Below are 12,706 nucleotides of genomic sequence, written 5' to 3'. Positions count from 1 at the left end.
ATGCAATCCCCATCAAAATACCATCCACGTTTTTCAAAGAAATGGAACAAATAATCCTAAAATTTGTATGGAACCAGAAGAGACCCGGAATAGCCAGAGGAATATTGAAAAAGAAAAGCAAAGCTGGCGGCATCACAATTCCAGACTTCCAGCTCTATTCCAAAGCTGTCATCATCAAGACAGTATGGTACTGGCACAAAAACAGACACATAGATCAATGGAACATAATAGAGAGCCCAGAAATGGACCCTCAACTCTATGGTCAACTCATCTTTGACAAAGCAGGAAAGAATGTCCAATGGAAAAAAGACAGTCTCTTCAACAAATGGTGTTGGGAAAATTGGACAGCCCCATGCAGAAGAATGAAAGTGGACCATTTCCTTACACCACACACAAAAATAGACTCCAAATGGTTGAAAGACCTAAATGTGAGACAGGAGTCCATCAAAATCCTAAAGGGGAACACAGGTAGCAACCTCTTCGACCTCAGCCGCAGCAACTTCTTCCTAGAAACATCGCCAAAAGCAAGGGAAGCCAGGGCAAAAATGAACTATTGGGCTTTCATCAAGATAAAAAGCTTTTGCACAGCAAAAGAAACAGTCCACAAAACCAAAAGACAAACGACAGAATGGGAGAAAATATTTGCAAATGACATATCAGATAAAGGGCTAGTATCCAAAATCTATAAAGAACTTATCAAACTCAACACCCAAAGAACGAATAATCCAATCAAGAAATGGGAAGAAGATATGAACAAACAATTTTTCCAAAGAAGACATCCAAATGGCCAACAGACACATGAAAAAGTGCTCAACATCGCTCGGCATCAGGGAAATCCAAATCAAAACCTCCTGAGATACCACCTCACACCAGTCAGAATGGCTAAAATTAACAAGTCAGGAAACGACAGATGTTGGCGGGGATGCAGAGAAAGGGGAACCCTCCTACACTGTTGGTGGGAATGCAAGCTGGTGCAACCACTCTGGAAAACAGTATGGAGGTTCCTCAAACAGTTGAAAATAGAGCTACCATACGATCCAGCAATTGCACTACTGGGTATTTACCAAAAAGATACAAATGTAGGGATCCGAAGGGGTATGTGCACCCCAATGTTTATAGCAGCAATGTCCACAATAGCCAAACTGTGGAAGGAGCCAAGATGTCCATCGACAGATGAATGGATAAAGAAGATGTGGTATATATACACAATGAAATGTTATGCAGCCATCAAAAGGAATGAGATCTTGCCATTTGCAACGACGTGGATGGAACTGGAGGGTGTTATGCTGAGTGAAATAAGTCAATCAGAGAAAGACATGTATCATATGACCTCACTGATATGAGGAATTCTTAATCTCAGGAAATAAACTGAGGGTTGCTGGAGTGCGGGGTGGTGGGAGGGATGGGGTGGCTGGGTGATAGACATTGGGGAGGGTATGTGCTATGGTGAGCGCTGTGAATTGTGCAAGACCGTTGAATTACTGATCTGTACCTCTGAAACAAATAATGCAACATATGTTAAGAAAAACGAAAAAGAAGAAGATAGGAGGAGGGGAAGAATGAAGGGGAGTAAGTCGGAGGGGGAGACGAACCATGAGAGACAATGGACTCTGAAAAACAAACTGAGGGTTCTAGAGGGGAGGAGGGTGGGGGGATGGGTTAGCCTGGTGATGGGTATTAAGGAGGGCACATTCTGCGTGGAGCACTGGGTGTTATGCACAAACAATGAATCATGGAACACTACATCAAAAACTAATGATGTAATGTATGGTGATTAACATAACAATAAAAAATTTTAAAAAAAGATCTATTTATTTATAGAGAGAGAGAGAGCACAAGCAGGAGGAGAGGCAGAGAGAGAGAGAGGGAGAGGCAGGCTCCCACTGAGCAGGGACCCAACGTGGGGCTCCTTTCCAGGACCCTGGGATCATGACCTGAGCCGAAGGCAGATGCTTAACCAATGAGCCACCAGGTCCCCCTATTTATTGCTTTTCTTAATCATTTCACTAACCACCTCCTCTCTAAGAAGGCAGTCAAGGAAAATGAAAAGGAATGAAACTCAAATCAATTTGGCTACTTATCAAAATTCCGACTGAAGGGGAAAGGTTTGATAATTTCAGAACTGTCTTTTTAAAAAATTCATTCAACAATGCATTTCGATAAATATTTATTAAACTGTTATCAACCATAATAACCTATGAGTCTATGCATGAACTCCAACTTGCTTTGCTAGTTTGACCTTATTAATAAGCAAAATTGATGAGCTTTTTTCTTGTAGGTTCAGTATTTTGCAGGATGTCAGTCCTGGCCTATGAGAAAATAACCACTCCTCTCTCTGGTTTGGACATAAAGTCATATTCTGAAATCCAGAAGAGTACCTGGCTATGCATGAAGGAAAAAATACAAAGCCTCTCCTCTAAAGTTCCTTTTACATTTAGTTGATTAATTTGAGAGAATTTTCTCTTATAGCCCAATATTCACTTGTACCTCATGGGATAAGCTTTGCTTATAAATTAGGATTCTAATTTTATTTTTCTATAGCACTTGAAATTTAATCAGGGGATAACGCTTAGAATTTTAAGTAATGACAAGTACATTTTGGTATTTTCTTTCAAAAGCTAAATCCAGTTGCTTAAATAAATATATCCAAAACTCAATCACAGACCTTATAAAACCCACACAGGCACACAATGACCATTAAATATCCTAAAGCATGGGGCGCCTGGGTGGCTCAGCCATTAAGCGTCTGCCTTCGGCTCAGGTCATGATCCCAGGGTCCTGGGATTGAGCCCCGCATCTGGCTCCCTGCTCCGTGGGAAGCCTGCTTCTCCCTCTCACACTCCCTCTGCTTGTGTTCCCTCTCTCGCTGTGTCTCTCTCTGTCAAATAAATAATTAAAATCTTTAAAAAAAAAAATATCCTAAAGCATTCGCAAGGGGCAAGAAAACAATTCAAACCTTTGGATTTCAATCTGATAAACAATTGGGTCTTTGAAAACTCGTATCACAATGCAAATGAAAATACCCCAGAGCACTTTTTAAACAGGTGATAATACTGTTAACAATAAGATGCAATCATTTTAATCATAATTGATTATAAATAATTATGCAAGTAAAAAGATCATCATGAGATTTACAATGCTGTGCTTAAATGTGAACTTAGAAGTACAAACTGCACACATCCCTGGCACTATCTTGTGTTGTCCTTTATGCTTTCTATGCAAGTTTGCAATGAGATCTGGGTAAGCTGCAGGGCAATTTACCTTCATTGGTCTTCTGTATTTCCTGCAGGCTGTAACGTGTGCAATAACACTGGCATGGGTCTCTTTGCTGACATTGATTCCATTTACTTTGATAATACACTGTCCAGGGTGAAGACCAGCCGCTGCAGCCACAGTTCCTTCAAATACAAATGAGAAAATTGCCAAAAATTTGAGGAATGAGATTCATTTTTATCACACAGGTAACAAGGAAAGCAATTTTAAAATATAGTAGAGATGTAGCTAGTATGTTCTTGATAAATTTGGTTCTGATAGCAATGCCCTCTCAACATTTTTCTACTTTTCATCTGGCCATTCAAACTGTGATTAACAGAATATTCTCTCATCTCCCTAAGAATGAGTTTGAAGCAATATTGTAAAGTGACCTTTATAATGCTAATCAGTTATTTTCCCTCTCAAATGTCTAGTCAGTCTTAATTTTCTACATATGCATATATAATGGCAAAATGGAAAGCCAGAACATATGTCTTATTTATCTTTCTTTAGTTTATATAAAATCTCCAAATATTAAAATAGTGTTCACTTTCATTTGTTTTTCTTAGTAACACTTATTGCAAGGGCATTTCTGAAATTTACAATAGCTTGTAAATTTCAGTCTTGTTCCTTTTTATTTTTTAAATTCAAGTATAATTAACATACAGCATTATATTAGTTTCAGGTGTACAATATAATGATTCATCAATTCTATAATCACTTTCATTTTTTAAAATGCAAACAGTTAAAAGAAATTCTTAAGGGAAAAAAAGTCAAGTCAATTAGCAATTACAAGTAGACTGGATTTGCTAAGTAAAATAAGCATTCAGGATATCTACAAAGGGTCAGAAACCACAGAATTGGTGGAGAATAAAATTAATCGGATAACATCAACTGTCCATCATTTATTTGCACAGATATAGACTTAAATATGCAAGTGGAATATCCTATCAGTGAGTTAAGATTTTCAGAAACTTTCACAGTCATTATTATTTGATATTCTGAGCAAATCAACATTTCCATAGCACCATTAATAAATATAATGAATATAATTAATATAAGTGATTATAAAACTTATGTTAGAAGAGCCTTCTTTTGTAAGCAATTTCTCCCATGAAGGAATTATTAAACATCTTAGAGAACATAATTTATATTCAAGAAGATGGTATATATATTTTTTCTCACTAAAATTCACTTCCAGAAATACTAAGTGGTTTTTCTGGATTGAAGTAGGTCTTGGAGGGAAAAGGGACACTCCCCATAGAAAGAATAGTCTGAAAAAAGGCACTGAGTCAAGAAATAACCTGGACATTTGGGAGCATGTGAGCAGTTGGTGAGAGCTTAAAATGGTAGTGGTGGATGAAGACCCTGGAAAGCCAAGCAGAGCCAGGTTGTGAAGTCCTCACACACTTTATGTGAAGTCCTAAGACCTTAACCTTACTATATATGCATGAGGAAAAGCATTTAAGAATTTTAAGCAGACAAGTGACATGACCCCCGAAAACAGAGGATGGATCATTGGAGTTTAAGTCAAAAACCACAAGCACAGGCATCTACTGCAATTTTCTGGACTAGAACTAAAGAAGCATTTGTTACAGAAGGGGAAAATAAGATCAAGTATTTGATATTTGATGACAGAATTTGTGAAGAGGTTATAGTCCCCAGGATCACTCCTCTGCCTCTGGACTCTGGCTGAGTAGGTAGTCATTTAAACAAAGAGAATACAGAAGGCAAAGCAAGTTCAGAGAATAGATGAAAAGTTCAATTAGAGATAATACTGAGGTCTGAGCTAGAGACAGAGATTTAAAAATCTCCAGCAAGAGGATCAATAAGATTTCTTATAGAGAACAAGAAGCCAGAGAAGAGAAACGGGAGCCAACGGTTAAGGGGTCGATAGATGAAGGGAGCTGCCAGAGGACAAGTAGGAGAAAAATCTGAAAAGTGTCATCTCAGAAATCAAGAGATGAACATTTTCAGCAAACAGGAGTAGTCAGTGTAAACAAATGCCACAGAAAGTTCAATTAGTACAAATGTTATCAATGTCCATAGTACTTTTCCGTCAAGTCCATGATAACTCTTATAAGAGACTTTGGAGACATGGGTGGGAGATGGGGAGAGATGTCCACAGCATTGGCCTAAAACTCAAATAAGAAGTGAAAGAAGGGCAGCTGAAAATACAGACAGCATTTCAGGAAGTTTGGTCATGACAGAATAAAAGTTATCAGAGCACTATTCTAGAGCTAAGCTTATCAATCTTGGATGTGCATACAAATCAACTGAGGCTCTCATTAAAATGTAGATTCTGACTCAGTATGTCCTGGGTGGGTCCTAAGAGTCTGCATTTCTAACCAGATCCCAGGCAATGCCAATGCTGTATGTCTGTGGATCACATTTTGAGTAGCAAGGGTCTAGATGGGAAAACAAGGAAAAGGGAAAGGTTCTGTGTTTGTTGCTGTTCTAGTTTAAGATCATTTTGTTTCTTTGTTTATTTTAGTAGAAAAGAACTGAGCATGCTCACAGCCTGTACTAGAATAATCCAATGAAGAGAAAAGGCTGAAATTCTGGAAGGGGATACCTAACAATGTAACACTCCAGAGAAGGTATCCGAAGGGATGAGATCTAGAACACTTATAGAGAAATTCACCTTGAACTCTAAAAAGGAAAAAAAGACCTCTTCCTCTAGAGTGGGAGAAAGCTGGTGATGGTGGTGGAGTTCGCAAAAGGTGTGGGGCTCTGAGGGTTTCATACCTAGGACTCTGAATTTGTCTGTGAGGTGAAAAAGGAAGTTCACCTGGGGAGACAGGAGGGAATTATGAGAAGAAAAAGAGGGAGGTGATCAGAGACATGAAAAGACTGCTGAGTAGTAAGACAGGCCCAGTAAAAGATAGGACGGTGAACTGGGATGACACTAATTCCACATTCGTAATAGTTTTTTTCCCAGTGACTTAGGAGAAAAAGCAAAAAGGATGGTTGATCCAAGGCTAAAAAGAGGTGACATGGTGCACCTGAAGAATAATGACAAGAGGACCCTGGTGATGCTCGCAAGAATGACTGAGGTGACCTACCATGGGGATAAGGCTGGGTAAGGAAGGGAGTCTTGAGGGGAAAAAGAGAAGGATCCAGAGCCTGGAGGTCCCAAATGAATTAAAACAAAACAAAACACAAGCTTAGAATATCAAAGTGATGAGATTGCAGTAAGAAATTGGCATATTGGAATCTTAAATTCCAAAGGTGAAATTTCAGTTATAGATATACTCTAGTATGTGGCCATGGGAAGGGGCTGAAGAAGAAAAGGGGCAACAAGTTTTCCTTTCTTACAGCAAAATTACAGTGCAAAAAGAAACCACGGAATAGTATCTTTTTATTTAATATACATCTGAAAGGAAAAGCACATGAGCATTTCTGTCTTTTACTCTTCAGAAACAAAGAGCATAGGAACCAGATTTGGGCCTACCCTACAACTAAGTTGCAAAGACAGAACTCAGCTCTTTAAATGACACTGTAATAAGGACAGAAGCACAACTTGATTCACTCAGGTTTTCGGTTATTTTACAGTACTGACAAAGTGACTTACTCTTTTTTGTTTAGTGAAAATGAAGAGCATGGATATATCAATTTTCCCCTTTCAGTATGAAATATATCCCATTTCAGTCTTATAATATGAATGAGTTGTTGGAAAGGTTTTAAATGTCTATTAGTCTATATGTTTTAAACATCTGAGTAAAAAGACAAATTTTTGAAGATTCATTTTTGTCATATATACACTAATGAAGGCAATTTTATAATCTAATAAAGGTCTAGCTAGTATGTTCTTGATAAATTTGATTCTGATAGCAATGCCCTCTCAAAATTTTCCAGACTAATATTTGGGTGATCATATTAAGATATTTTACATTTTATGTTTCTTAGTAATGAAAAGCATGTATGTCTCTTGTTAAGATAAACACATGCCCTCTTTGCTTATAAAGACATTTCTTTCTATAGCAGCAAGTTATATACTCTGTGGGATCTAATAGTCATTCCCTTAAATCATTACCAGTGTTAGTATAATATAGAATTTAAAATGCGTATAACAAGAGATATCCATAGTTTATTTACCTACCAAGCAAAAAAATAAAATATAAACATATATTATTTAATTTAAAATGCATTTTATGGTTTATGAAATGCTTCATTTTTAGAAATACTTGAAGTAATCATATAGCAACAGGTTACAAAGCACACAGATAATTCTTAAACCTGAAAACTTACATCTCTGAGTTGCTGACAAAATATAGTTATTTGCCACCAGAAAAAAATACAAATAGACAACCTTAAAATTGTTATATCTTTTGGCTAAACTGAAACATGCAGAAAAGTGAGATTGGGAGGCATCACTCTCTCGTCAGTTTTCAAAAAATTTTTTTATTTAAATTCAATTTAATTAACACGTAGTGTATTATTTGCTTCAGAGGTAGAATTTAGTGGTTCCTCAGTTGCATATAACACCCATTTCTCATTGCATCACGTGCCCTCCTTAATGCCCATCACCCAGTTACCCCATCCCCCCACCCACCTCCCGGAACTCCAGCAACCCTGATGTTTTTCCTGTAGTTAAGAGTCTCTTATAGTTTGTCTCCCTCTCTGTTTTCATCCTGTTTTATTTGTCCTTCCCTTCCCCTATATCCATCTGTTTTGTTTCTTAAGTTTCACATACGAGTGAAATCATACAGTGTTTATCATTCTCTGACTGACTTATTTTGCTTAGCATAATGCCCTCTAGCTCCCTCCATACCATCAGTTCTCAACAGTGATAAATATGCCTTACAATTTTTAAGAGTTTCTTAAAAAATAGTGTTTGAGGAATGTACTGCCACTGAGCCAATAAGGTAAAAATATGATTGAGAAAATTCATGACAACATGACCATGCACATTTTGAACATACTCTTGTTCAGCAAGCAATACCCAAACATGCTGTAAATCTGTTTGCCATGCAGGATGACTGTCTCACCTCTTCCCACTGCATGGACAACCGATGGGCCATATCCTCGGATCTGGAAGCCAAGTCCCTCAGCTGAATCTGGGATTTTCACTGTCCTAAAATCAGTCAGAAAATAGGGTAAGATGACTTTAAAATGCCATAGTTGGTTAAAACAATAGTGTCCATGCTTTTATTCATTCTTTCAATAAATATGTGTTGAGAGTCTACTGTATAAAAGACACCGACTGGGCTAGAAACCAGGAAACAAACAGGGCGCATGCCCTCACAAAGGCACCCAGTGGGCATGCACGACAGACTTCCTCAACTGAACATGGCTAGTACATGGTATCTGCTGAATAAGGAACAGGCTCTGGGAGCAGACAAAACTAGCTTTGAATCCTCATTTAGTCACTTGATAGTTGAATAACTTGCATGAACTCCTTAACTTCTCTGAGCTTGAGTTTCCACAGAAAGGATGTTAAAACCTACTTTGCAGGGGGTCAGTGGAGATTAAAAGAAGAATCTTCGGTCAACTGCCCTACATCATGCTATGAATTATGTAGGCACTTCAATAAAATGGAAGCTTCTCTCCTTAGTTTACTGTTTGTTTGTTTTTTTTAAAAGATTCATTTATCTTAGAGAGAGAAAGAGAGAGAGCTCGTGAGCAGAGTTAGGGGCAGAGGGAGAAGGAGACAATCCTTAAGCAGACTCCTTGCTGAGCTTGGAGCCAGACTCAGACTCAGGGCTACATCTCACGACCTGAGCTCATGACCTGAGCCAAAATCAAGAGTCGACTGCTTAATCGATGGAGCCACCCAGGCGCCCAACTCCTTAGTTTACTGTTACAAAGAAGACAGCGCACTGTGAAATTCCTTTGCTGAAACTTCTTTGTTGAAAGTAATAAAAGAAACACAGAGTTAATATATTCTACCTGTTGGGAACTTCATCAAAGAACCACAACAAAAAGCTAGTTATAAAGAAGAGATCCGTCAAACACTACATCAAAATAATTGAAGAATGTGATTAACTTTAGTATTTATTCAGTGAAATTTTGAAAGAATAATACATCAAAAGGGAAAACCTGAGTAAGAAAAGTATTTTCAATGATGCCATGTGGAAAAGAAGATGAAGGAATGCTGCTGTTATGTCAAAGCAGTGAGGGATGTCCAGTTTGGCACTAATAAGTGAGCCACTCCACAGAGGGAAGCCAGAGATCAGAGAGCAAAGATGAAATGCAGAGAGCATGAGATAAGGCGGAACATCATAACAATAAAAACGACTATCATAAATTGCAGTACAGAGCAAAGACAAACGAATACAATGCAATAGATTTTGACGGATAGCCCTAGATGCCCAAGAAACAAAATTGTTTTCCAAAAGATGATGAATTAATCATGAGATAAATGTCAGTGGCACTTCAAGGGCACATTAGACAGAGTCTGAAGTTAGGTACAGTGGCACTTACTTAGAGTTTATAAAAAAAAGCTGCTAGAGCAGTTTGAGCAACACTGTGCCTAGAACACTTGAGAAAACGCTATATGGCATTTGTGTCTGACGGCAGAGGCTGGTCCTGCAATCTGAAATATAACTGAGGCAGGCATTCCAGCATTTGGTGATAGAAATATGAATTGTCTGTTTTAGGGAAAGCTGAAAGTAGTATTATGAATTAGGTTACACACTATGAATAGGTTATACACTATGAAGTGATCTATATATTGGTGGAGTAGAGGTCACAGAATGAATATATCCTTTATCCTTAATTATACACTTTTTGGTGTATAAGGCTGTATTTGCTCGCTTTGAATAGCACCTTGTTACTAGTGTCTGTCAAAGAAAAAAAAAAAAAGACACCTGAAAATGGAAGATAACTGACTAAGGAAAAGAAAAGGGAATAAATACATGTTCTGAGCATGAAACAAAAAAATAGAAGTAGCTCATGCTTCTATATATTATGAATGAGAGTTCACTTGTGCTGAAATAACTTCAAGCTCTCAGGCCATGGTGAGTTATTGTTGCTTTTGGATTGTGAGGAATTCATAGCAGCCTCTTGGTTCTTTCTGAGCAAGGTCTTCTATCCTTCTAATATTGCTAGGGAAGGCTGACCTTACTCTAATCTTCAAGAAGATTATTGTAGATTTCTTTAAAAATTTTGTACAAAACACCATGAGATGCATTTTGGTCATAATACTGGGGCCCTCTTCATAAAATGATCTTTGGAAAACATGTTTCCCTGCTGGGACCACTATATTGTCTAGTAAACGAAGAATTAAATTTATACAAAAGGAACACTGTATTTCTTGTAGAATGTAAGTGCACTAAATAATCTGCTACAAAGTCTTTTGAAAAATTCTTTGATGCTATCAAGTATAAAATACAGCTAGATTCAAAACTTCAGTTGGATTTACTTTTCATATTTTTGCTTTCCTCCCTACCCCCAGACAAGACAGTACATCAAGTATAAGTGGGTATTGTAAGAAAATATGAGAGAATGATTTATAGGAATCACACATTAGAATAAGGACATAAAGGAAAGGCTACAGATTTCAAGCAAATTAAAAGATGAAAAATGAGTACTCTCTCCTCAAAACAGTTTTGAAATTCAATATAAAATATGTTCCTGATATAATAAAGAAACAATGAAAAAAATGAAATAAGACAATAGACAAGCATCACAGATAACATCACTGGAGTACATGCCAGGTGCTGAACAAGTCACGAAGTTCTTTACAAACCTAAATTTATTTAATGTTCTTGGCAGCTCCATGACATTGACACTCATCATCTCCATTTTTTTATGGATGAAGATGTTGAAGCAACACAATTAGCAAGCAAGTGGTGGAAGAGAAGCTTGAAACTGGACTAGAAATATTGGGTTCCAAACCCTGTGTGACAAACACTGCAGGAAGAGTCAGAGGACGCAGGTTCTAATGCTGCTCATCCAGCAGTTCGTTCTAGGACTGAAGATCTGCCCCCATTTAGTCTTAAAGTTGAGGACTTCAAAGTGATCCAACTGTTGAAATGTCTATGGTCAGTGAATCAGTAGTTGCTGGGTTAAATCAGGGGGCAATGGGACCATGAGGAGGACCTTTATGTTTACTAATGATTGATTTGGACTATTACTCCCTTATTCGTTTCCAGTCGGTCCTTTTCCTTTTAAGTGTCCTCAAAGTGTCCAGAGGTAGGCAACTAGGTGAGCCTTACCCTAGACAGGGTTGGGTAAAGAGGGAGTAATAGATCAAAATTAGGTTTAGAGAGAAGACATTGTTATGATTATTCTCTGCCTTCTAGCCCAAAGTCTTCCTAAATGAGTAATTTGAATGAGTCACATTCACTCTTTTCTTGGTATGTTTTAGCATTGACCTTGATGACTTAATGCTGTAGAATCTAGCTCATTACGTTGCATACTTGCTTTGGCAGCATATATGTTCTAGCTTATTACATTGCATTTCAACTCCTAAGATAAAGAGTGCACCCAGTTATTGCTAAATATATACATTAAGGCAGGGAAGAATACTATACCATATATACTGAGAGTATTTTCATAAGCAGTGAAAATAAACCTTTTGTTTTTAAAGTGGTGGACCTTCATTTACCTTAAAATGAATAAAGTTGCTTATTACTATTAATAAATGCTATAATTGAATTTTGAACAGTAATTTTGATATAATCATAGTACATTAAGACATTACACTAAGCAATTCATATGAATTATACTAATTAATTTATTGGTTAAACAACTCATGGAAACGTGATACAGGAACAGTAGACCATCAGTGATTTGCAGAAGAAAAGCCAATGTCTTCCAAGTATATTCACAATATCTTATTAATTAAAAAAAAACAGATTATAATGCATAATCCCACTTTACAACTACATGGTTGTGTAAATCTGTATCAGTACATCGAAAAGTCAACTATCACTGAATTTCAAAAAAAGTGATGGCTCTTTATGGATGATATGATTATAAGAAACACATCTTCATTTAGAAAAATCTATACTCTCTAAATTGGCTATAATAAACATGAGGTTTTTTTCCTAATCATAGGTAGGCAGGTAGGCATTTTTTTAAGAACTGACATATCACTAAGTACAAGCAAGCATGCAAGTGTACTTCACCCAGTTGTGCTCCCATTTCGTATATGTGTTTAATTATAAACCTAATATCTAACTAACTCATAGGCCTGAAATTCTTAGAGCTGAACATGGGGAATGCAGTTCTTTACTATCAAGTGTTCTATCAGTTTTCTTCACTTATAATCACACTCAACCCAACCTAGACCAGGAAAATTTGGGCAGCAAAAAGGAAGTATTATTTCTACTGAAACTCCCTGATTTGAATAGCAAGCATGCAGTTTTTCCTCATCATTTAAAGACAAGTATTAGTGATCTTGGTAAGGTCTAATGTCCCAAGCAATGAGATACTTAATTCTAGACATGTACTTACTTAACTTTTCTATTTTATTCACCTATGTATAATTTTTTTAAAAATCCCA

General features: G+C 37.1%; 1 protein-coding gene across 1 annotated transcript in view; it reads right to left on the bottom strand.

Moving 5' to 3' along the window:
* PREX2 (phosphatidylinositol-3,4,5-trisphosphate dependent Rac exchange factor 2) overlaps positions 1–12,706 on the bottom strand; it is a 296,111-nt gene that overhangs the window by 141,220 nt on the left and 142,185 nt on the right. Inside the window, 2 exon segments of the mRNA XM_035727132.1 lie at positions 3,262–3,398; positions 8,244–8,329. Coding sequence (XP_035583025.1) covers positions 3,262–3,398; positions 8,244–8,329 — 223 coding nt within the window.

This window comes from Zalophus californianus, chromosome 4 (genome assembly GCF_009762305.2).
Source record: "Zalophus californianus isolate mZalCal1 chromosome 4, mZalCal1.pri.v2, whole genome shotgun sequence".
Lineage (NCBI taxonomy): Eukaryota > Metazoa > Chordata > Mammalia > Carnivora > Otariidae > Zalophus > Zalophus californianus.
Note: the sequence above shows the minus strand (reverse complement) of the source record. Positions and strands in the feature narration are given on the sequence as shown.